This window comes from Petaurus breviceps, unplaced genomic scaffold (genome assembly GCF_028583685.1).
Source record: "Petaurus breviceps papuanus isolate PSGF00001 unplaced genomic scaffold, PetGlider_PUasm1.0 90692, whole genome shotgun sequence".
NCBI classification, from domain to species: Eukaryota; Metazoa; Chordata; class Mammalia; order Diprotodontia; family Petauridae; genus Petaurus; species Petaurus breviceps.
Genome location: NW_027187313.1, coordinates 8,958,637 through 8,985,397, shown reverse-complemented (window position 1 = coordinate 8,985,397; position 26,761 = coordinate 8,958,637). Strand labels below are relative to the sequence as shown.

Here is a 26,761-nt window from a genome sequence, read left to right as displayed (position 1 = left end):
ATCCATATACACTTAATCTTATAAATTTACTTGTTGATTGAGGGACTGGTGAAGCCTTTTCTTTTTTGTCATTGATCTTTGGAAATGTGCAGTGGAATCTCTGGGTCAAAAAGAATGATCATATTAATATCTTTATTTGCATAATTCCTGCATCAGTGTCCATCTTCCTACATTCTCTCAAACTTTGACAATTCTCATCTTTTGTCATCTTTGCCAGTTTTGTGTGAGGTGAAACCTTGGGATTGTTCTCATTTGCCTTTCTCTTATTAGTGATTTGTAGGAGCTTAAAATGGGATGCAGGAGACTTTGGGTTCTACCAAGATGGAAAGGTTTTAGGAATGGTCCAAGTGACAGGTGATGTTTGCCCAGCCATGATGAGGCCTAGGATTTCTGTGGAATAAGTAACTATTTAGGCTTTACTTAAAATCTTAAGATTTTCTGTTTAGGCCAGATCTATCCATTCCATTTGACTCATTATGTTCTGTATTATATATAAGTCTTTTGGTTTCCAATATAATATTTAAAGTATGTCTAAACAGTATTGGATTCTAGTAAGTTATTAAAGTATGCCATGTTTTTACTCCAAACTTAGAAATTATTCCATTGCTCTCCATCCCCCCAACATTCAACCTGTTTTTCTACACATCACTTAAAAGTTTATTTTCTACAAAGAAGGATTCTGTTTACTTATTGTTAAATAGTAAGAAACAACAGCTTGTATTGATTTAGCGCTTTACAGTTTACAAAAGTGCTTCAGTTTCCTCCCGTATAAAGTAGGGATAGTAATACTTATAAAACACCTTTGGAAAACTTGGAGTAAGTAAAGTAAAGTAAACTTTAGTAAGGCCTAGGCCTGTAAAACAAGGGGGACCTTCTGAATTATCACAGGATTATGTAGAAATAAAAGTAGATATTTATTGCTTAATTATGTTAAATCAGTAGGGCAATGAGCTGTTTTTTGTTTTTGCTTTATTCATTTATTTTGAGTTTTCAACAATCATTTTTATTAGATTTTGAGTTCTAAAGTTTCTCCTCCTCCCCCCTCCCTAAAATGGCATACAATCTGATGTAGGCCATACATGTACCATCATATTAAACATATTTTCACATTAGTCATCTTTTAAAAGAAGAATTAGAACCAAAGGGAAAACCATGAGAAAGAAGAAACAAAAAAAAAAAAAAGAAAAAGTAGTGTGCTTCTATCTGCATTCAGATGCGTATAGCATTTTCCATCATGAGCCTTTTAGAATTGTCTTAGATCCTTTCATTGCTGAGAAGAGTTATGTCTATCAAAGTTGGTCATCACACAGTGTTAACTGTTGCTGTGTTCTCCTCACTTCACTGAGCATCAATTTCATGCAAGTCTTTCCAGGTTTTTCTGAAGTCTGCCTGCTCATCATTTCTTATAGAACAGTAGTATTTCATTACACTCATATACCATTCCCCAATTGATGGGCATCTCCATAATATCTAATTCTTGGCCCTGCTAGAAGAGCTTCTATAAATATTTTTGTACGTGTGGGTCCTTTTCCCATTTTTGTGATTTCTTTGGAATCACAAACCTAGAAGAGATATTGCTAGATAAAGGGAGTATGCACAGTGTTTTAGCATCTTTGGACACAATTCCAAATTGCTCTCCAGAATGGTTGGATCAGTTCACAACTCTACCAACAATGCATTAGTGTTTCAATTTTCCTACATCTCCAACATTTATCATTTTCCTGTTTTGTCATGTTAGTCAATCTGATAGGTGTGATGTGGTACCTCAGAGTTGTTTTAATTTGCATTTCTCTAGTAATTACTTCTTTTTAGTTGCTCCTTGAATTCTGTAAATATACTTTTTTTTTAAGGAGATCTCAGTTATATCAATCCAATTAAAGATTGATGAACTCCTATGAATAATCTGACATACATGCTAATGACATTTTTGTGCAGTAAGGATTTTGTTCCTCCATCTTTAAATAGACATGTTCTTATTTATCATACTTAAATCCTGTTCAACAGTTTTTATTAGCAGAGGGAAACAAAGATTAGTTTTTACTTGAGAAATTATTTTGAAATGTATTTTTTGCTACCTAAACTCAACTGTTGAGTCTCTAACTCATAGTTTTTAAAGAAGTTTTGGGTTTATATAATAAGCCAACAACAAAATTATAGGAGTCACAAGGGAATGGAAAACATGCTTTTGAGAATTTGCAGTAGAAAAATGTTAATACATAGGACTATAGCTTTTTTGGACTTGTTTCATGAATTAATATCATTTGTAGAACAGTGGCTTATTTCTGCTTTAGGTTTTTCTATTTTAATAAATAAGTGAATTTTGTTAAAAGTCTGATTTTCCTCTTTCTATATATAAATCATATCTACTTAGCTGTTTAATATCTACTTCATCAGTTTAAGATTTTTTGTAGCATGCATATGATCACAAATAACTAACTTTATATTTTCTTCTTGCAGTTATGATTTTGATGTTAATAGGAAGACATTTTTCATTTTATGGGTATCTCTGGCGCAAATATATAATTTTGAAAATGGCATTTAGCCTAGTTCTCTGAGTTTAGAATTAGAATTCAAAAAGTGAAGGATTACTTAATCACTATGCATTTATTATTGAAGCAGTTCTAGACTTTGTGAGGAAAAAAAAGTATAAAACTTTATCTGTCATTTTAAGGAGTTTATAATCTTATACAGGAAACAAAATTGATGTACTTGAAGAGGTGAATTATATAAAAGAAATATATGGTTAAATGTGAAGTGGTATGGTATGATAACTAGAGTTGTTAGAGAAGGCTAGATGGAAAATGTGGACTTGAATTAGGCAAGAATGGATAACTTTATAGGATAGAAGGTGCTACTTTCAGCAGATGTTTGAGGGTGGGAATGAGTATGGTGGACAATGGACATGCAACATGACTAGAGTGTAGGAGCATATAGTGGAGCATGAAAATTGATATGCAGGGTTGGATTGATTTGTGAGGGGTCTTGAAAGCCAGGTAAAGGGACAGCTAGGTACATAGTGGGTACAGTGTGGGGCCTAGAGACCCCCAGAAAGCCCGAGTTCAATCTGACCTTAGACCCTTAGTAGCTCTGTGACTCTGGAAAAGTCAGTTAAACTATTTGCCTCAGTTTCCTCATTGGTCAAATGGGGAAAATAATAGCAACTGCCTTCCAGGACTTTTGTGAGGATCAAATGAGATAGTCATTGTAAAGTGCTAACACAGTGCCTGGCACATAGTAGTAGGTGCTATATAAATGTTAGCTATTATTATTATTATTATTATTATAGTTGAAAATTGAACCTGGAAAAGCTCTTTAGCATGTACTCTTCAGCATGAACAAGAAAATGGCAATAGTGAAAGCAAAGTTTTGGGAAGATTAACATCAGTATGCAAGATGGATCAAACATGGAAGAGACTAGAAGACAGAAGATTGGTTAGGCTATTGAGATAAAATAGGCATGGAGGAAAAGGTATTTATTTGAGTAGGGTGGTAGCAGGTGGAGAAAGGGCAAATTGGAGACATTTTGAAGGAAAAAATTACTGGATTTGGTAAAAAAAAAAGGGGGGGGGAGTAGATATAGTGCGATCAGTATAATGGGTTGAGAATTAGGAGACCTAGGTTCTGGTCATTGTGGTTGTCTTCTGTGTTTTCTCTTCCCCTCTCCCTTCCCTTCTTCGTCCTCTATTACCTTTAACTTTTTATCTTACAGTCATTTCTAGATACTTTTTCCTGTCCCTTGAATTGAACTCTGACAATGTATGGAACATTTGCACTCTTTCTGATTATTATTAATTATGAAAATTTAGGAAAGCATTCAATCTCTCTTCCTTGGTTTCTTTATCTGTATGGTAAGGAGATTGGACTAGAACTAGAGCATCTTTTATGTCTTTCAGTTTGATATTCCTATGATTTTTATACTTTTAAGAAATAGAAAGGGTTTATTAGTAAATGATACCAAAGTTTCTAGCCTGGGAGACAACACAGAAAGAAATGGGGTAGGTAAAAAAGTGGAACCACTGGAGACATTCTTTAGGAAATTTTTTTAGGAAATTTTCAACTCTGCCAGGTAGGTGAGAGTTAAGAACTAGTGATGTGAATTTCCAAGTCTTCTCCAGATCTGTGATAATTAAAGCCATGATAATGTAAGCCTTTACTGAGTGAGAGAGTATAGAAAGGTTAAAGCAGAACACCGATAGTTAAGAAGTGGGGAGAAGAGGTTAGCGAAGAGTATATGTGTAAAGGGGATGGAGGTGAGGGGATAAAAATACAGTGTGATTTAGGCCTAGGTAGGAGTTTCAAGAAGGCGTTAATAGTCATTACAAGTATTAAATGTCTACTACGTGTCAAGAATTGTGTGCTAGGGATACAAGTACAAAGTCACCTGAGTCACTAAGAGTTTATGTTCTGAGTAGAAAAGTACATATATAAATAACATACAGCATAAATGTAAAGTGAAAAATACAAATAAATGCAAAGTAGCTAATACAGAGCAGTTTGTAAAAGAGGGAACTAGCAGTTGGGAGGATCAGGCAAGTTTTCATGCAGAATATGGTACTTGAACTTTATCTTAGAGAAAGAGAAAGACACTCCAAGGGAAGTGAAGAAGGGAATGCATTCCAGGCACATGGGATGGCCAGGGCAGAGTTTCAGAGATGGAGAGAGTGGCAGGGGTGATGGAATATTATGTGTAAGACCAGAGAAAGCCAATTTCTTGTACAGAGGAAGGGGAGTTATGTCCTGCAAGGCAGGAAAGAGACGTAGGGGTCTGATTCTGTAGGACTTAAAAGAGAAGTTTATATTTTATCCAAGAAGCAAAAAGAAGCCACTGGAGTTCATTGAGTAGGGAGGGAATAAACATTAAGCACCTATTGTTATGTGCTAGATACTGAGAGAAGCACTTTACAAATATTCTCTCATTTGATCCTCACAGCAGCCCTGAGAGGTAGGTGGTGTTATCTCCCCCATTTTACAGTTAAGGAAACTGAGATAAACAGGTTAAGCGACTTGTCCAAGGCTCACACAGCTGGTAAGTTTCTGAGGCTGGATTTGGACTCAGATCTTCCTGCTTCCAGGCTCAGTGCTCCATTCCTTGTACCACACTGCCTCACTAGGGGAGTGACATAGTCAAATCTATGCTTGCTGAAAATCATGGCAGCCATATGGAGGATGAATTGGAATGAAGATAGACTTGAGACAGGGAGACTAATTGCAAAAACTTGCAATTGTTGCTATAATCTAGGCTTGAGGTAATGAGGGCTTGAATCATGGCAGCAGCTGTGCAAGTGAAGAGAAGGGGTCAGGTGAGAGAGATGATTTGGTAAATATTGTCTAAATATGCCAATATATACCTCTATATAGATGAATTTTTTTAAACAGTTCAGTTTTGCTGATATTAGCTTAAATATTTTTTTCTATTTATACCTAGAAAAAAAAACAATGCAGGATTATTTTAACTATTTAACTATTTATACTTTTTATTTTTTCTCCCCTTTCCTTATTACCTGATTCAATTGAAAAGCAGATATTGGATATATTGCAGTGTATAGTCAGTGAAGTTGTGATTTCAAGTTTTCTTTTTCTTTGTGGATTTTCAGTGGTTCATATTAAACAATAATGAATACCAATACAAAAATTAAGATATTCATACAAATACAAAATAATTAAGAATTAAAAGATGAGACTCTATTGTAGTGCTGCATAAGCATACCTCAAGCATCAGTTGATTCGAGAAAACACCACTATATCCAAAACTGAAATAGGGGGGAGGTTTAGTTTAGTACATACTACATAAAAGGTTATTTAATAAATTGTGTTAATAAATTGTGCAAGGCAGTGTGCTAGGACTTCAAAGAAAAATTTTGTAAATCTTTGTAAAGGAGTTTTTATTCTCCTAGAGGAATTCAAAGTGTTTTAACTAGATAAGTTAAAAAAAACAACAGATAATTTTATGGAAGAAATAGTACCAACAGGTGGTGAACCTGTTGTATCAAGGCCACATGTGGCCTTCTGACTTGAGTCCAGATTTTACAAAACAAATCCTTTTATTAAGGGGATTTGTTCTGTGAAGTTTGGATTCAGTCAAAGGGTTGCACTTGAAGACCTAGAGGGTCACATGTGGCCATGGGGCCGCAGGTTCTCCCCAACCCTGAACTAGGACAATAGGAAATGCTGACTCCTGAGCTGAGTTCTTGAAAGAACTTGGTGTTCTAAGAAAGGTGAATGAGGAGGGAAGACATTCAAAAGTGGGAATTTTGTTTCCCACTTTCTGGGCAAAGGCATGGAAGGTAGAAATGAAATGCTGAGTTTTAGGGAACCAGTTGGTCAGTTGTCAGAATATGTGAAAGGGAAGAGGCTAATAGGAAAAGTCTTGATGAGGTAGACTGGAGACATATTGTGAAAGGCTTTAAGTGCCTCACTAAGGAATTTGTATTTTTGTCCTAAAGGCATTCCAGAGCCATTTGAGAGTTCTTTTTTTGATTAGGGAATGACATGGTCTGATCTGTTCTTTGGGAAGATTATTTTGGATTCTGAAAAGTGAGACTAGGGTCTAGGTATAGAGAGTTTGCTTACTCTCTTGCAGTATTCCAGGGGTCAGTAAGTGATAAAGGTGGCCTCTGTGATGGCTGTGTGTATAGAGAGAAGGGAATGATTGCAAAAATAAAAATGTTGTGAACTGGACTTGTTCAGTCTTTTTTCTTTCAGTTATATCTAACTCTTCATGACTCCATTTGGGGTTTTCTTGGCAAAGACAGTGGAGTAGTTTGCCATTTCCTTCTCCAAGGACTGGACTTAGCAAAGTTAGTTGCATATTCAGAGTGAAAGGGAGAGAAAAAGTCAAGAATGAAGCTGAGATTGTGAACCTGGGTGAATGAAAGTATGGGTGGTAGGCTCAACAGAAAAAAAGATACATTTTGGAAGATAATCAGTTATTTTTGGAAATGTTGAAATGGGGCATCTAAAGATTAAGGCAGAGTCTTAGGGCACCCACTGGTTAGGGAAAAGGATGCAGATGGTGAGGAATGGTCAGACAGGTAATATGAAGGTCTAGAGAGAAACACATCTTAAAAAAGGGAGGTGAGAACTTAGAAAGGAGGAGAATTCAGTAGTCATTAAACATTTATTAAGAGACTATGTGCCAGGCACAATGTGAAGGGTTGGGGGGTACCCAAAAAAAGAAAGGTAGCCCCTGCTCTCAAGAACCTTACAATCTAATAGGAAAAGACAATAGCAAAAACAGGAAATGAAAAGGGGGTAGGGATTAGGTCCCAGACTGGGTGCTAGTGGAGAAGTCCTAGAATGTTGATGTGGTGAGGTGAAAAAGGAGGACGTTCAAGTTTTAGTACTTCTGCTTGTTCTTCCTAGATTGTGCTGTGGTTTTGTATTCATCTTCTCTTCTCTCCTTTTAGAGTATTTGTGTGTACCTGTGTTTCTGTTTAAATCTAATTTGATCCATGAGTTCCCAGCCTAAACACGTTTGTCTTTTTAGACAATTCCATTCCTCTTCATCGAATTTTTTCTCTGTGTCTTCAGAATTTTATTTTTGAAGAGATTCCCATTCCTCCTGGATTGAGTCACAAAGTGTTACAATTGGAGAGGACCTCAGATAGCCATCTAGCCTGATACCAGAAAAAGAATCCTCCATGTAATTAATGTACATCCAGTGATCTCCTTGAAAACTTCCATGTACTAGTAAATCCATGTACTAGTAAATCCATGTAATACTAGTAAAGAGAAAATCCATGCTACTCTGGGGAAAGTTCAGATAGTTAGGAAGTTTTTTCTTACATTGAGCTTAAGTTTGCCTCAGAACTTTCACATGTTGTTTCTAAATGTCAGTCTGTCAACCAGAATATTCTTTCATGAGACACTTCTTCAAATCCAAGTCTCCTCTTTTCATCTCAAAGTTAATGTCTAAAACGGAACTTAATCTTTCCCAATCTACTTCTAAACTTCCCTGTTTCTGCTATAACATTATTCCAGATTTTTCCAGGTTTATCACCGTACTGTTCACCTTGGATCCTCACTGTCCCTTAGCCCATATATTAGTCAGTAGCCAAGTCAGATATTGGGTTGTTTATATTTTTCCCATTTGATTAATTTTGGTATTTTATATATTTGTATGTAGTTATCTATTTCATTATGTTTTGAATTTTGTCATATAATTGGTTAAGATAACTTATAGTAATTTTCTTACTATTTCTTGTCCTTTTACTTTAAATGTTGGGAGATTGGTTTTTCTCTCATTTTAAGTTTAAGTAGCTAGTAGCTTTTCATTGACCTTTTTAAAAATAAGTTGGTGTTAGTACAATAGTAATTTTTTTTTCTTTTTTGGATTTTCAAAATTTTTATTTGTGTTTGTTTAGGGAAGATTTTTTTAAAAATTGTAAACTGAATTCATTGATTTTTTTTCTTTCCCTTGTTATACCCATATACTTAGATGTGAATTTCCATCTAGCATTGTTTAATATATTTGAATAGTAAATGAATATTCATTCACTAAATTACTGTGAATATTTGTGTATTTCCTGAAATAAAAGTGATAAGTGACCGCTGCTTAAGAGATCATGTGACTTAATTTTGATTTTACATTTAAATAATCTTTACTAGTTTTATTGTATTATTTATGTGAGGAAATGTGTGATTATTTTCTTAGTATTATAGTTATTAGAAATGCTTAGTATAGGGGCGGCCAGGTGGCTCAGTAAGAGCGCCAACCCTGGCACTGGGAGATCTGTGATCGGTTCCGGCCTCAGATACTTGGCACCCACGCAAAATAACTGGCCGTGTAACCTTGAGCAAGTTACTTAACCCCAATTGCTTTAAAAAAAAATGCTTAGTGTTTGTTCAGCTGTTGTGATGATTCTTATCCAGACTCTGCTTGATTGTTATTTTGATAAGGAAATTTTCCCATGTTAAATGAAGAGGAAAAGTAAAATCTTACAGAATTTAAAAAAAAATAAAAAATGTAGAGTATGTTGACTTTAGGCCAGCTTTATACTTACTGTATCTTTGAATGGGTTTTCCTTTTAAGATTGCTCCAAACTTTTATATTATTTGTTTAGACCTAAAAGCTATTCATTTTACAGACTTTCTTTCTTGATTGTCATAAGTGCATGTGTATTTCACAGTCTTCCTTGAAAAATTGCTTTATAGCTGGAAGAGACCTTTAATGTCAATTATCTCATCTGTTTCATTGTATAAGTGAATGAAGAAGCTAAAGTAGGAAAATTGTGACTTTCAAACTCAGGCTCTTTGACTCTGTCTGGTTTTCTTTCCACTATATCATACTGCCTTCCTGAAATCTGCACAGGGTACAATTTAAGCTAGACTTCATTTTAAGTTCAGTCTTAACCTGTTTTATTTTTTATTATGAACTAAATCAAAAACAAACACAACATTTCATTGTATAAAGAACAGCCAAATGTGATGTATAAGAAACAATAAACTTGTGTTACATTCAGCTTATTTTTTAAAGAGTGTGTGTGTATGGTTTTTTTTTGGAGGGGGGAAGGCAGGGCAATTGGAGTTAAGTGACTTGCCCAAGGTCACATGGCTATTGTGTCTGAAGCTGCATTTGAACTCAGGTCCTCCTGACTCCAGGGCCAGTGCTCTATTCACTGGACCACCTAGCCACCCCTACAGTGTATATTTAAAATGAATTTGTGCTCTTCTGATTTCTATGAATTTTGAAATGGGCTTTTTTTGTGGGGGCATTTCTATACTACCCATTAGACCAACCCCCATATAGAAACTTTCCCTTCTGACAAATAAATATATGCTAGCAAAATAAATCAACACCTTGACTGTAGTGGAAAATGTGTGCCTCTTCATCATTTTGCCAAGAGGCAGGAAGACTGCTTTAGCATCAATATCAGTCTTTTAGAGTATTGGTTAGTTATTGCATGGGTTGGAGTATTGAAGTCTTTTGAAGTTGCTTTCCTTTCTTTACATTGTGATCATCATTTAAACTCTCATTCAGTTCATACAAGTCTTCTCAGCTTTCTCTGAAGTCATTATATTAGAAATTTCTTACAGCTCAGTGATACTCCATTACATTCATATACCACATTTTAGCCATTCTCTCACTGATTTGGCACTTTGATTCCAGTTCTTTGGTCAACAAAAAGTGTTGCTTACAGACAACACAAATAAGCACAGCTCTGATACCAGCATCTTAGTTCGATATTAGAATGAAATGAGGCTCTTTCAAGTCACTGAACATTCAAAAAATGGGGCTTACTTTGCCCTAACACAGTAAGAATATGCAAAAAGCATTTGGCTTTGCCCCCTAGAAGCCTGTGTTGAAGAGCCATTCCGTTCTTCCATAGTGACTAAATAAGGACTCCCCCTTACCTTCATTCAGCGATTCAGAATTGACAAGGTATCCTCTTTCTTCTAGTTAAATACACACCCACCATAGGTATATAGCAAACAGTTTCATCTTTTCTATACTATTAGAAAGTAAGACAAAATAATACCACATCTGGGTCCCCCAACCATTTCTGAGAACAAGTTCACTGAACCATCTCAGAGGAAAAAGAAGTTTGCCAGTTGAGAGAGACCTGTGTGAAGCCTCCTCTGATGGAACAAGGATCTTGAGGCCAAGGCATCCCTGTGCTGGGATAGGAATAAGGAAGGGCCACAGAGGGATAAGCCAGAAATATGTCCAAAGCAATCCATTTTTATCAGGTAATCCTGGAATCTAGGTACAAGAAACCACTGGAAAAGAGAACCCTTCTTTCCAGGATAGCATTGATTTGCCACAGACAAGGCTTGGGAGGTTGGACACCTGATAAGGGTAGTCAGATGCATAATGATGCTGTTGTTCAGTAGTAGGGACAAACCTCTTGCTCTGAGATGAGAGTGCCATTTTACCTTTTAAGGTCACTTTCAGTAGAAATGCTACTTTGTCCTTAGTGAAGAAGATCATATGGTCTTGTGCCCAGCACAGCATGGTATTACCACTTAAATATCCAAATTGACACTGGACCCACTCTCTAGCATCTGCTATTCTTGTAACAGCTCCAGCTTGATTGTTTAGCATATATCTCTGGTGGTGACTGACATGTCCCACAAACAGCTATGTAGCAGGAGGCATCGGGAGAATGCCTGCACTGGTCCTGACCCAAAAAGGAAGAGCTCTTGATTGTCTAGGCCTGTGCTTTCCAGGCCAAGACACTTGGCCAGACCTCTGGCCACTGCCCAAGAACTAATATAGGTGAAGATCTTCAATCCTCAAGGCTCTCTTACATGGCCAGCTAGGTAGCCTGGAGCTCAGCCAAGTGGAAGTGCTTTCCAGTACCCCTACTCCCAAGGGTATCTCCTGTTACTTGATTAGTGGCTGCTGAAGTCCAATTGCATATGCCTCTCTTGTTGCCGATGCAGCCATCAGTCAGCCAGGCAAAATGACGTTCCTAATGAGTCAGGTATTTAGGGTTGGGAAGCCACTGATCCAGAAGAAGAGGCAGGATTCTAAGGTCTGGCGTGGGGACTTCAGTCTCTAGCACAGTCACAACCTGTTTCTGAAGAGCATTACCACCAGAGGGACCCAGGCAAACATGATTTTATGTCTTCCTGTGGTATAGCCTGTTCTGGGTCCCACTTGTAATATTCAGACTTGTGAGTGACCATGTAAATAATGGCCATCAGGATATCCAGGATATATGGGAAATGTGTATTCTTCCAAACCTAAAGAATCCAAGTCTCTGTGTTTTCTTAGGTGGTGGGGAAGCAAGTGTCAGTAGCTTATTCCTCTTGGAATCCTCTAGGTTGTCGTCACCCACTGTATTCTCCAAAATTCGACTGAGCAGGGTGAACTCTAGATTTTCTCAAGGCTGATTTCCTACCTCTCGTCCCTCACATGGGCTACTCTCTGATCTAGAGCCTCTGCCACTGTGGTCTCACTTGGCTCAGTCAACACTATATCTTCAGGGAGTGAGGCCTCTTTTACGTTCTGCCCACCATAATGTGGCCATATGAAGGAGAATTCAGGTGACCTTGCTTAAGAATGGTGAAAGTTTGTTGGATTCTTTCACAGGTGAAAGCAAAACTGTTCCTTACTAGTCTCAGTCAAAGCTTTTGAGGGGGGGAAAAAAAGCATTGGTACCGCGGGCTGCTCAGTTTCCAGCACTAAGCATGATTGGAGATGTGAATAAGAAATGACCAGATCATGTGGGTAGTTCAAGGAAGAACCATGAACTCCATTTATTGATTCTTAGTACAAGGTTTTTATAGAGCAAGGAGACAAAAAAGACTCAAGTATTCTTATCATTATCTTAGTCTGTCATATCCTGGAAGTTGCATAGAAATAAGGCTTTTGTTATCTAGGCTCCCAAAAGTCTTAGGAAAAATCAGTCAACTCCTTTCATATGGGCAGGCTTCAAGGCTGAAGTCAAAGCTGCCATCATCAAGGACATTTATTTGCATAGGAGCCAGCCACCTAAGAATCAAATGTTTTGGCCCTCAACAACTAAAGTCTTGGGGTAGAGCCTGTTGTCTCAGAACTCAAGTGACATCCTTTTAAGTGTAACCATTATCAAAGAACTCAGGAACAAGCTTAATAAAAAAGCCGGGTCTCAAAGAGCTTATGTTAAGATTTATCTGAGTCATGGATCAGGCCTCCTTGGCTCACCACACATTGGAAAAGTTGATATTCCCATACTACTTAACCTGGCCTGGGCAACCTGATCTATAACATTTACCAGATCAGTAATAGCTGTAGTGGGGCAGCTAGGTGGTGCAGCAAATACAGCACCGACCCTGGAGTCAGGAGGGATCTGAGTTCAAATGTGGCCTCAGACACTTAACACTTACTAGCTGGGTGACCTTGGGCAAATCCCTTAACCCCAATTGCCCTACCTTCCCTCTTCCACAAAGCAGAAAAAACAAATAAACAAAAGAATAGCTGTAGAGGTAAGCACAGTGGTTTTGCTCAGCTTCATGTAGGCCACTGCAGACTGCCAAGTACGTTCCTTGCTGGTAACACAGAGCTTCTTCCATCCCTAGAGAATAATTGTCTTTTGTTTCTGTGGCAGGCCTTTGGGGAGGATGGGGGTGGGAGTAGGAGAAGGCACCTAAATCTAATCTATCAAATCCATTTCTGGAGTAGCTAGGTGGTGTAATGACTAGAGTACTGGCCTTGGAATTGGGAGGACTTGAGTTCAAATTCTACTCCCAGGCACTAAACACTTACTAGCTGTATGATCTTGGGCAGGTCACTTTACCCCAATTGCCCTGCCTTCCCCCCTTCAAAAAAAAAAATCAATTTCCTTTAGAAAATTTGCTTCTTTTCCCAGAGTCAGGAGGACCCAAGAGTTCGGTTCCGGTCTCAGACACTTAACAGCCCCCCCCCAAAAAAAAAAAACAAAAAACTAGACATGTAACCTTGGGCAAGTTACTTAACCCCAGTTGCCCTCCAAAAGGCAAAAAAAAAAGAAAAAAAATTTACTTCTTTGATCCCTATCAGTTTTCTGGCAGCAAAGGGAATTTATCTTTACCCTCCATCTTGGCCGCTGAATAAGGGAAAAAAAGCATTTCCCTTTTAGGGCTCCAACATAATTCTCTCTATAAAAGGAGTGCTTAGATTTTCCTCAGGTTTTGAAAATTCACAGCAGAGAGGCTGTGAACATTGACTCCATTAGACCAAACTCTGTTGAGCCATTGCTTCTGGGACTCCTCAGATTTTCCTTTGAATGCTCCTAAAACCACCTCCACCTTGGTGGTGGAGGGAGTCTGCTCACAACTTGTTCCCTCAGAGCTGGGAGTCATACCCTGAGTGGGAGTTCCCCTCTTTCTACTCCAGATATTTTCTCCTCTCAACAAGAAGACTCTTGGCTCTTCTTTCGCAGAAATCAGAACCTTTGGGTCAGAGACCAGTGGGTGAATTCCTGTCTGGGGCATCTAGCTACTGAATGCACCAACCTAGTTTTACTTTTAGTCTTACTATGCTGGCAGTTCAGTTTATGCAGCACAGTCAACAGCATCCAGGGAATTTTGGCCTTGGCATTTTCTTTGCCATTCTGGGCAGCCCTAGCCTCCTACAGCACCCTCTGAACTAATCCCCCTGCCTTAGCTGGAGACTACTGACTCCTTTTACATGACAGGGAGGACTTTGGTGATAGGGACAAGGACAGGCACTGTCTAATCATCTTGTTTAGGCATCCTTGTATTTGTAGGGCTTTGACTCCAACATTTGTGATGTGAGATGTGAGGCTGTCTCTTTGCCAACCTGTCAAAACTCCTCCAGATGTCATAGGTACAGCTCTAACAACAGCATACTTTTAATTCTGTTCAGTCTAGGGACAAAATGAGGTACTTGCAAGGTTGCTGAATATTGAACAAAGGAGGCTTATTTTGCCCTAATACAGTAAGAATATACAGCAAAGATAAGAGTGTCACTTAGCCCCACTCATTTCCATCTGGAAATGTGTCTGGTCAGTAAGTCATCAGGGTATGGTGACTCCTGTGGCCATCAATTCTGAGAAGCCCCTGACTCTACCTGGGTGGAATCTCTTATGCCCCCAGACCAGGAAGCTTGCCTCTGGCGAATTGGAACTCTGTCAGGTTGGGTATGGGAAGAAGGAAGCTGGGGAAAACTCTGGTGCTATCACATGTGGCATCATGTAATTCTATATTGCATCATCTCATCCCATTTGGAAATTTCTCTTGATTCCAGAATACTTCTGCTTCTCAGTATAGCAATATATTTCTCAAAGTTCATAATTCTCTCAATAAGAACAAGACTTTAAGTCTCATTGAAAGTAAAAAAAAAATCTTCAGCATTTTTGGGTAGATTTTTAATAGTCTGAAGATGTCCAGATTTTACAGTTTCACCTGGATTTTTAAGGATTTTGGCATATCCTGGTACGAAAATGTGAGCTTCATTAGTACAAATTACCTGGCATCAATCTTCACTACTCTAGTGTTTGTATTGCTTTGTTCATTTGCTGTGGTTAGTAGCTGGGATTTTTGTTTTTTGAGACTAATCTCTCAAGTTTTCTGATACTGATAAGTTAATATAGCTCTTTAAGTAGTTGATTAAGCAGCAATTGAAGATTTAAAGGTGAGAAAAGATAGTCAAAGCTGCCTTAGGGAGGGGCAGTTAGGTAACTGTAGATAGAGCCCTGGACTCTATCTACAATACAGTCAGGAAGACCCCAGTTCAGATGCAACCTCAGATACTAGCACTGTAACCTCTGGATGAGCCTCTGTCTGCCTATATTCTCAGCTGCAAAATGGGGATCACAGTGGCACTTAGACTCAGTGTGTTTTTGTGAGGATCAAATGAAATAATATTTGTAAAGCACTTCGCACAGGGCCTAGAACTTAGTCAGCACTTAGTAAAGGTGTCTTTCCTTCCTTGCTCCTATCTTACAGTGTTGTGAAGATCAAATGATTATACACACATACACATAGTTATTTGCAAACTTTAAAGCACTATATAAATACTAGAAATTACTAATAATAATTCTCTGGAACTTATATTACACCCATTTAATCAGAAAAGTATCATCATGCAGGGATCAATGGTAAGGCAAGTGTGGCTGCTTAAACATTGATTTTGTAGACTTAGTTGGAGTTCCCAGAATCCTGAGAGTGTTGAATTAAAAGCATATGCTTAAAAAAAAGAATGTACAAAGTTCAGCAATTATGTGAATAACACTGACAACCCTAGGCCCGACTGTCCTCCAAGCCAGGTGTGAAGGCCAGGTGTGTCACATTTCTTCCTTTCCCCAGAGTTTTGTGCTGTTCTTAAGGGAATTGGAAGTGTCAAGGCCCTCTAACCCTTCCCAGTGATGCTTCCTCATTTGTAAAGTTGATCATTCCAGTTCTGTTTAGCCACTAAGAGAGTAGCTTTTACAAATGAACTTTTACTTGAAAAGGTATAATAAAAATTATACAAACATACTCCTCCAACACATGGGAGGCATAAATCCCTGCCTCCCTTAGTACCGCTTCAATTTACAGGGAGGGGTTTAGGTTCATAGCATAGCTCAGTTTTATAGAGCTCAGTTCTAAGTCTAAAACTCACAGTAGAACTCCAGTCCCAGGCTCCCTTCTTTTCTGGGCTTCTATGTTGAGCTGTCTGACTCCATCATTCCATTTGGAGTTTTACTTCCATGGGTGCAGTGGCTTGAACTTCCACGTCAGAGGAGATCACTGTAGGCACCTCTAACTGAGGAGAAAACTATACAGAAAAGAAATAAACACATTTCCATTTGGAATTGGAATAAAAGAGAAAGGTGTGGGGGGGGGGGGGAGGAGAGGAATGAAGTCCTTTCCCTTTCATCTGTTCAGTTCATGGCATCTGAGCTGTGGGTAAATTATGATCTTCACCCTCTGGATGCAGCAGGAATCTATATCGTGCGTATCTCAGAAAGAGCTACTGTTTCAGTTTCAGTAATATTAAAGAGCCTTTTTTAGCTGTGCAGCCAATCAAAGGAGACTGTGCCAACACATGGTGATAGGGGACACAGCGGCTTCCATGGGAGGCAATCTGGATGTACTCCAAAGGCCCCTCAGGGTGGTTCCATGTTAGGGGATCTGTGCATACCCAGCAAGCCCTGGTTACATGTGGATTGATTATCTTTTTAACTATGTTAGAAGTTGTGTGGGAGAATTAAATAGATTATGTATTGAAAAGTTAGAATGTTCCCTTAAGTGAATATGATTTTATTGGTATAGACACTCCCTCTCCTGATCATATTGCAACTATTCCATGGAGTAGCATCCTATTTCATAAGTTGCTTTTGGCAGAAAAAAAAGGGGTGGTGGTGGGCATCCTTATTCTTATGAGCTGCTTCAGTAGGCTGACTTGGAGGATAATAGACATCTGACCCACATTCAAAGCTTTTGCAGCTTGTTAGAACCTATAGCTTGTCTTCTGTTGTCATAACCTTTAGGAATCCAAGGTCATTTCCACATACTAATGTGGTATCAGAATAGGATTTGGTTAGTATTCTTTTTTTTTTCTTTTTTAAAGCAATTGGGGTTAAGTAACTTGCTCAAGGTTACACGGCCAGGTGTTTCTGGGTGGGTGCTAAGTGTCTGAGCCTGGGATTCGATCTCCAGGTCTTCTCAACACTGGAGCCGGTGCTCTTACTCGCTGTGCTACCTGGCCGCCCCCCGGTTAGTATTCTTTAAAAAACATTTTTTAAAATTATATAATTAGCAAAAATTTGCCTTCTCTCTGACCTCCTCCAGCTGAGAATGAAAGAGAAACAAAGCTGCCAGCTGGCTACTGACCCTGTTGAAGGCCCTCTTTTCCCTGCCCCCGTTGGGTCTAGGGATGCCTTGCTAAGGGTCTGATGAACAGCCTTTCAAGGCTCTGGCGCACCTTGCATTGCTCTTCTGGCTATACCAGTGTCCACAGACTTCTCTGCTGGTCTGCCTGTGCTGATCTTTACTAGACAGCTGTTCTCATTATGACTTTGCTTTGGGTTTTCCCATAAAAATTTGGCCTTGTGTATTTTCCAGATCCCTTAGGAGGAGTTTTGGGGTGGAGTTTGCTATACTCCACTATCTTGATTCCACCACATGGGATTCCTTTATGTGTGAAAATTTTTTTAGCACTGGCTCAAACAGTATCCTAAGGGAACATATCTCCATAATTATATTGAAAATCAGGGGCAGAAATAATTTGATATATAAATGTTTGTTTTATACACCTTTTTTTTAGTAGAAAATTTAATGCACACTAAAGTTAACCGGTATGACTATTGAAGGTATGAGCCAAGTATTTAATTTAGAAATTTGTAGTTTAATGTATAATCTTCTGTGTTTTTTCCTTTTTTGCTTTTGGAACATTCTGTTATTAGAATGTTTATGTTTGTTTATGATAAATTATAAGTTAATAATAATAAATAAGAATTATAAGTTAATAATAATAAAAAAGAAATTTTAAAGAGTGAGACAGTCATAACTTTCTTACAAGTTAAATGCAGTAATTGATGAAAGGCTATGGCTGTTTCAATTAATAGTATAAATCCTGATGATTGCTATCCAGGAATAGATGACTGGTTGTAAACAAGATAAATAAATGGCCCCAGGTCAGAATATAGGGCAGAAGGTATGGTTGGGAGGGAGGAGAGGGGAGAATACCTTTTATCTAGTAGTCTTTACTATTTTTGTTTATTAACTTTTCTTTTATTGTTGCCTTAAATATATAAGTAGAAATTACTTTTGTAGTATTATTGAAGTTCTGAATTTTTTTAATAGATACATTAAATTTAGAAGACAAAATTCTTAAATTGATGTGGCCTCATATCATTTGCTCCAAGTGACTCCACTAAGTTTTAATACTTTGTCTAGAAATAGAACTGTTTTGATCATTTTGGATAGTAAATTAGTTTTATTCTTCCTTACCTTTGAACTGAACAATCTCTTGCACAGAGTAGATGCTCAATAAACATTTAAATTGAATTGTAAAAAGCTCTTATTTAGGCATTTACTGTCAACAGATAAAAGAATATCTTGTTAGGATGTGAGTTCCGCATTACTGGAACTATTCAACTCCTGTCTGCTATTCCTTATCCCCTACACACATTACTTATGTTTGTGGAGGGGTGGGGAGGGGGAGTAAAGAAGAGAGGAGAGGGCTGTATATAGTGGAAAGTTGGATTATATTGACTTATATTGACCTCTCAATACCTTTTCAATTTTAAGATTTAAGATTCTGTGATTAAGTTGAAACTTTTAAAACAGGGTCCACAAAATTGCTTTCGCTATATAAATCCAACCCAAAATTTAGAAGTTAGCTGAATTTTAAAAATAAACCGCATCAAAAAGCACTTGACAAATGGACAAAAGCATTGATTTTGTTTTCCCTCTTACTACACATATACATGTCACACAAGGGCATGGGAAGAGGAGGAAGAGGCTTTATTGCTGCTGAATGAAGGTGAAGAAAATTATGCATTTATTCTGACTTGATCTGCTGTGAGCCCTCACTGCTGCCAACTCACTATCCCATTCCCCACAGCAGCTCTTCCAAACTTTTTTATCCCTTCTTAAATCTCCAATGTCTGTCCTCTCAGCATGAGAACTTTGACTCGTATCTTACAGAAAACCTTGGAGCCATTTGATGGGAACTCTCTCTTCTCCTTCCTTCCTGGTCCCCTGTCAGATACGTTCTGCCATGTTCTTCTCCATTATCCCTATCTCATGTGATGAAGTAGCCTTACTCTTTACCAAGGCTAACACTTCTGCTTGTTCAAGGGAACCCGTTATATCCTGTCTCCACCAACATATTGCCCTCTCTCTCATCTCCTTCTATCATTTATTTTCAATCTCAAGTTTTGATTTGCACTTAAATTATAAAAGTGGATTTTGTGATGGAACAGGTGGTTTTCATCAGTTAGACATTTCAGAAGTTCATAATATAGCATGAAGCATGTATATACATATGTAATTTTTTAATTTATGTCAGGCCTTTTACTGGGTTGAAATTTAATACATTTTTTGATTTTGTTGAATTGTTAAACATGAAGTGGTTTAGGAGGATTGATATGTTTTAGTCCTTGGTAAGTTAATTTTTTTTTTTATCACCATTGTTTTCTGGAATCAGCTAGGGAGATGTTAGAGGAGGGTTTCTTTTGGGAATAATACCTGGCCCCTCCCCAAAAGAGTGATTTAACAACAATAAAATGAATAATAAAGACTCACTGTATCATCTGTGTTCACGTGCCTCAGTTAAGAGCTTAGAAATACTTTAAACCTCAAAGATAATAGTATATTGTCATTTAGTAGATGAAACTTAATTATGTTCTGGTAATACATGTGTATTACTGGGAAAGTTTATGTGTTCATATAAAGTTAGTTCATCTGTCCATATAACAAATAACTGGTGTACTGTCTCCTGTTTTTGATAGGTGTCACTGAACATCTGATGTACATGCCTTTTAGCAGTATTATTTTCAGATGAAATACGTACAAATATAGTAGCTTAAGTCCATAAGCACTGATGAAGCATCCATAGTTTGCTGGGATTTGTGTTGGGTGGTGGAAGATGCAAAGACAAATAAAAGTCTCTGATTTCAGGGAGCCTACATTCATTCTGGGTAGATTGTGTGTACCTAGAGAAGGTTATATAAAATAAACTCAAAGCAATTTTGGAGAGTTAGCATCTGTGAGGATTAGGAAGGTCTCATGTTAAAAAGAGGCTCTTGGGGTGGCTAGGTGGTGCAGTGAATAGAGCACTGACCCTGGAGTCAGGAGGACCTGAATTCAAATCTGGCCTCAGACACTTGACACACTTACTAGCTTTGTGACTTTGGGCAAGTCACTTAACCCCAATTGCCCTCCAAAAAGAAAGAAAAAAGAGGCTTTTCAGGTTAGTTTTGAAGGAAAATAGAGATTTCGAGAGATTCATTCCTGGAATACAGGGGAGCCTGTATATACAAAGGCATGAGAAAACAATAAAGGTGACATGTGAGGGGCAGTGAGAAGGCCAATTTGACTGTAACTAGAGTACATGAATGTGGACAGATTTGACATAACACTCGACATAACTCACTAAGCTCCAGTTGTTTCCCATTATTTTTACCATCAAATACAAATTCCTTTGTCCTTTTAAAGTTCTTTACAATCTTGCCCCATCCTGCCTTTCAGCTGCATTTTTCATTATTCCCCTTCACATTCATACAATACTAATTCCAAGTCTTTGCGTTGGTTTTCTCCCATCTGAAAATGTACTACTCCCTCTTCATCTCTACCCTTTGAATCCTCCCTCAAAACTTAACTCATTAACTACTTTGTAAATTATATCTTTACTGAGCCTTCCAGGTGCTAATAGCTCCTACTATCAAAAACAGTATCTTGATGTATCATAGAAATTATATGTTCACTTGTTTTTCTATAGTTACTCTTTCATTTTGTCTTTTTATCCATAGTTCCTAATATGGTACTGTAATGGGGATGGGAATTTGAAGATCTTCCCTGCCCCTTAATAGACCTAGGGGAGTTTGAAGACCTTCCCTGCTTTGAAAGTAAACTCTGCCCCCTAATAGGCTGAATGTAGTCACATGGAGCCTGTGATGGGAGGAGTTTGCTAAAGGGTTAGCAGAGCCCACAGGTAGCTTTCCTGCTTTGAAGATAAACTCTTCCTCCCACTAGGCGGAATGTAGTCACATGGAGCCTGTGGTAGGAGGAGTTTGCTGAAGGGTAGAACAGAGACACAGGAAGCTGGGAGCCAGAGCTCCAGAGACAGGAGATGCTTAGGCAAGGAAATAGAGAGGTTTATGAGTAAATATTGATCTTATATTGGTTTGTGGGAAGGCTAAAGGATACTGTGGCTCTATTTGTGGTTATAGCTTGTTAATTTCTTTACTACTATGATGGAATGGGCTTCCTGGTTTTGGGATTCGGTTTTCTGGTGTCTAAATAAATTCTTTGCTTCTGTTTGAAGAGTTTGTTATATTTTGCTATGGAGCGCCATGCGGGAATAGGCACAAAGTGCTCAACAAATGCTTCTGGACTGGTTGCTTGATTGAGTAATCTGTAATAAGTCTGGGAAGGTAGGATGCAGCCAAATGGTTAATAGAGAAATTTGTATTTGACCCTATAAAGTAATAGGGAACCCCTGGAGTTTATTGAGCAGAGAACTGACAGTTCAGGACTATCACTTTGGTACCTCAGGAGGATGGATTAGAGAGAAGAGAGATGTGAGGTAGAGAGACCAATTAATAGCCTTTATGTATTAAGATTTTAGTTTTTTTTCTGCTAATCATTTTGAAGTATTTTTTTGTGAATTTATCTTACAGGTTTCCCAGTTGGCGTGTGTGTTGTAAAGAGAGTTCTTCACCTTCTTCGTATTACTCTCAGAATGACAATTGTATACTTGAAAATGAAGATGAACATTTCCAGAAAGAGGTATAATAGATTAAGATAATATAATGCAATGTATTTAAGTTTTCTGAAATTTTTTTTGAAAAAAGCTTTTTGAAAGTAAATTTTTAAAAATTATAGACCAACTGTTTTTGTGATTAGAAAATTTATATTTCTACTAACATTAGTTTAATCTGAATAATCGATTAAAGATTTTTAGTCCCATGGTTGCCAGCCTGTGGGCTGTGGAGTTATTGTAAGAGTCGCGTTTAATGACTGGCATAATAAATATAAGAAATATTTATATACTGAATCAGTCATGCCTCACCTACACTTTGATATTTCAGTGGATCTGTGACTTCATCCATTGTGTGTGGTACTCCTTATAATGATGGAGGTTGAAACTTATCCGTGTCTACTGCTCTGATACAATTCTTGTCCACATCTTTCTGCAAATCCTTCATAGAGAATCCCCCTAATGTGATGGGGACTTTTCTCCAGTTCTCTTCATGTCATAGAAATTTCAAATGTGCATAGATTCAATTGTAGTTAATAAAATACAGGTTCATTTGAAAGCAAAAAAAAAAAAGGCTATCAGGGTACTTTCTAAATTAGTAAAACTCCTCTCAGTTGGAGTCTTACAGTATTAAAGACTTTACAATTTTAATAATAAAGCCAGTGGAAGCCAAAGATTCAGTACCCAAAGCACTGAAATGATATATTTTTTCCCCATTAAAGTAAGCTTATTTAAGCATTCTTAACCATCCAGAGAGGTCTGTCTTAAGTAATTCCAGTTTAATAAACTTGCTCAGATTTTAGATTGAAGATTTATTTTTTCAAGTCACCATCTCCTGGGAGTTCCTCAGTATCTCCTAGGTAAATAAGAACAGAGAAATGATTTTAGCAGAAAGTTTTCTTTGGGGGTGGGAGTGAGATTCCTTTTTCTTTTTGCCTTTTTTTGGCAGGGCAGTTGGGGTTAAGTGACTTGCCCAAGGTCACACGGTTAGGTTTTATTTTTGTTTGTTTGTTTGTTTTTGAGGGGGGGGGGTGTTAAGTGTCTGAGGTCGGATTTGAACTCGGGTAGGTCCTCCTGACTCCAGGGCTGGTGCTCTATTCACTGTACCACCCAGCCACCCCAGGGAGAGTGATATTTCATGTGATATGGACTTTTGGTTAGTGTGATTATCCTACATTTTAAAGTGGCATTTAAGAGGTTATATTCTAAGCTTATATTCAATTCTAAAGCTAGAATTTTAAAAAAGAATTAGAAATCTTAGTTTTGACCATTTTTTTCCCCTCTAAGTCCCCATTTCCCCCCATAAGACCTTCTTTTAGGGTTGTTGTAAGGATCGGATGAGATGTTTTTTGTAGAGTGCTTAGAACTAAGCCTGCAAATGGTAGGAACTTAATGAACTCTTATTTCTTTCCTGCTTTCCTTGACAATTGTACCATGAAATGGATCATATTTTCTCATGGAAATAGCATTGTGGAGAGCTTTGTTCTCGACCTGACTTGGTATCAGTTAGAACATATATAATCCATATGTCACAGAAACACATCAAGAACTACAAACCTAATTTTAAAATAGTAAAACCACATTCCAGTCCTATAAAATGGGTATAAATATGTTGAATACTTTGTTTTTTTCTAAAGGACTTCACTGAAGCCCCTTATAGCATACCCTTATCATGAGGTACATAAAAACCACAATTATGACAGACCTGATATAGCATAAATATTCAAGTTATAAAACTTGAATTGAATATCTAAGAGTAGTGCTTTCTGCCTTCAGATTTGAAAGAGCGTTTTGAGGAGTTATTCAACTTGAGGTCTGTAGAGGGGGAAAGAAATCTGCCAAAGGAAGTTTCAGTTTGATGTTTCCTTTTCTTGTAAATAAAGGAGTAAAATAAAGATATGATAGTTAGTGACAGTCTCATAAGTGAAAATGTGCCTGGAAATTGTGAAAGGCAAAGACATATTTTTAAGATGAGAGCTATTCAGCAATATAAAATGAGAAAGGAGAAAAAATGTGGAAATGAATTAAAAGAAGCCAATAGAACACAGACAATTTTTAGTATTTTATTGAGAAGTATGAGAAGAAATTAAGTGTGGTTTTGAAGTATTAGTTAATGGAGATCTGTTTTAGGAACATCATCAAAACCAGTATATTTTGATGTATTCTTTTTCTTTCATCATAGGAGGAAACTGATAAATCCTTTAATACAGAATTGTTGGGAAATATAGACTCAACTATGCCTAGTCCACCAGAACATGATACCTTAGTAGATGACTGCAGCACTGATGAACAGGTAAAAGCCTGCATCATCTTGATTTTGGATGACTTGCCTTTTCAAAGATTGTATCTAACTATAAACTTCTTGTTTAGTCACTGGATTTTATAATTACTAAGCTTTTATGGAATATTAAGAGTTCACTACAAATACTTTTTTTAAAAAGTTGCAAAATAGGAGACTTTATCATGACAAGTGCTGTGAATTTTCCTGTATTTCCTAATAATGTGTAAATAACATGCACTTCCATATATTATCTACAATCTACCCAAAATTTTTCAGCTGGTGTGATGTGTTCTTTTGACTTCCATGAAAAGGCCAGTGCTAACAGAGAACTAGTGATAATAAAATAATGGGGGACACTTCTTGGTTGTATCCTGGTGAGTAATGTGGAAAGCACTGGGATTACAAGGACTGTAATAGAATAGTCCCTGCTTCATGAAGCTGATGGTCTATTAGGGAAGACAATGTGTACATATATAGGTAATAGACAATGTATACTAAATAGATTCAGAGTGGTTCTTTGGAGTAGGGTACTAGCAGCTGGAGAATCAGGAAAGAGCTCATATAGAAGGAGGCACTTGAGCTGGGTCCAGGCATGAGGGACAGCCAGTACAAAGGTACTATGATGGGAATATCAGTATTGCTTCCTTTGAGGCTGAGATTCCCAATGTCCCCAGGAATTGCACTATCCCCTGATTCAGGGCAAGGCTTCTAAACTTCTTGGAACCCAGTAGCACTGCCTCCTGGGAGATTGGGTATTTGTGGTCTCTGTGGATTTTGAACTTTCTAATCACAGTGGAATTCTGTCTATCCATTGTAACTCTGCCAGGACTTAATTCCTAAATGACTGACATAATCCCACCCACACTTGTTCTGCCTGTCCTAATGATATTGAAATCCTGACTATAGAGGGACAGTGCCCATCTACCTGTTGTCCAGTTTCCCATTCTCATCTCCCTCAGCATTATCATCTCATTCCAGATCTGACTACCCTTCCAGGGTGCCATCTAAAACTCCCAGTGCATAATTAACAAGCATCTTTTATTTTAGAAGCCTTCTCTTCTTTGATCTTTCATGCTCCTTCCATCTTTTAACACTCACTAGGACCTTGTTCCCCACAAATGACTAGCTTTTTTCAGCTTCCCTGACTAGCCCTTCTAATTCTGGTTATAGCATCTTTTATACCCTGACTCATTTATATCTATAGGGGAGTCACCTCATCTCTTCCCTCCCCTCCTATTTATTATTTGTTTAGCATTCTTTTAAATTTTTGAGATCTAAATTCTCTCCCTTCCTGCCACCCCTTCCTAAGAAGTTAAGCAATTTAGTATCAATTATACATATGAAATCAACCAAACATTTTTATATTAGTCGTTTCCCCCAGAAAGCAAGACAAATAAAGTGAAAAAATTATACTTCAGTTTGTATTCAGAGTTCATCAGTTCTGTCTCTGCAGGTGGCTAGCATTTTTTCATCATGAGTGCTTTGGGATTGTTTTGAATCGTACTGATCAGAGTAGCCAAGTTTTTCACAGTTGATCATCATTACAGTATTGTTGTTACTTTGCATAATGATCTCCTGGTTCTTCATATTTCATTTTGCATCAGTTCACGTAGGTCTTGTCCTGTTTTTCTTAAACCACTCCCCCCACCCTGATCACTCCTTATAGCACAATAGTATTCCATCATAATCATATGCCATGACTTGTTCAGCCCTTCTCTACTTGATGAACATCCCTTGGATATCCAGTTCTTTGCCCCCATAAAAAGAACTCCTCTAAATATTTTTGTACAAATAGATCCTTTTTCTATTCCTTTGATCCCTTTGCGATACAGAGCCAATAGTGGTGTTGCTGGGTCAAAGATGGTATGCATGATTTTATAGCCCTTTGGGCATACTTCCAAATTGTTTTCCAGAATGGTCGAACCAGTTCAGTATTCCACGGTTCATTAGTGCTCATTTTTCCCTCATCTCTAACATTTGTCATTTCAAATAGGTACATGCGAGGTGGTACCTCAAGAGTTGTTTTAATTTGCACTTCTCTAATCAATAGTGGGGACAGTTAGGTGGCTCTGTGGATAGAGCACTGGACTTGGAATCAGGAAGACTCATCTTCATAAGTTCAAATTTGACCTCAGAGACTTACTTAGCTGTGTGACCCTTAGCAAGTCACTTAACCCTTTTTGCTTGTGTTGCTCATTTGTAATATGAGCTGAAGAAGGAAATGGCAAACCAACTCTTTACCAGAAAAGCCCCAAAATGGGGTCATGAAGAGTCAAACACTGCTGAAATAACTGAACAAGAAGAACAACAACAAATCAACATTGATTTAGAGCCTATTTTCTTCTTTTTTCCTTTTTTGGAGGGGGGAAGGCAGGGCAGTTGGGATTAATTGACTTGCCAAAGGTCACGCAGTTAATAAGTGTTAAGTGTCTGAGGTTGGATTTCAACTCAGGTGCTCCTGACTCCAGGGCCAGTACTCTGTTTACTGCGCCACCTAGCTGCCCCTAGAGCATATTTTCAAAGGATTGTGATAGCGGAAAACTTCTTCGGAAAACTTCCTGTTTGTATCCTTTGACCAATTATCAATTGGGGAATGTCTCTTATTTTTAATTTGACTCAGTTCTATACTTAGTTTATATTTT

At 37.8% G+C, this 26,761-nt stretch overlaps 1 protein-coding gene across 5 annotated transcripts in view; it reads left to right on the top strand.

The window, feature by feature from the left end:
• Positions 1–26,761, top strand: part of SUCO (SUN domain containing ossification factor) — a 114,086-nt gene that overhangs the window by 13,334 nt on the left and 73,991 nt on the right. For 3 of the 5 annotated variants that reach the window (XM_069065574.1, XM_069065573.1, XM_069065572.1), the window contains exons 2-3: positions 21,759–21,867; positions 24,021–24,131. In XM_069065574.1, the coding sequence (XP_068921675.1) occupies positions 21,759–21,867; positions 24,021–24,131 (220 nt within the window). The remainder of the gene's footprint in view (positions 1–21,758; positions 21,868–24,020; positions 24,132–26,761) is intronic. The other 2 variants (XM_069065576.1, XM_069065575.1) reach the window with 1 other exon arrangement.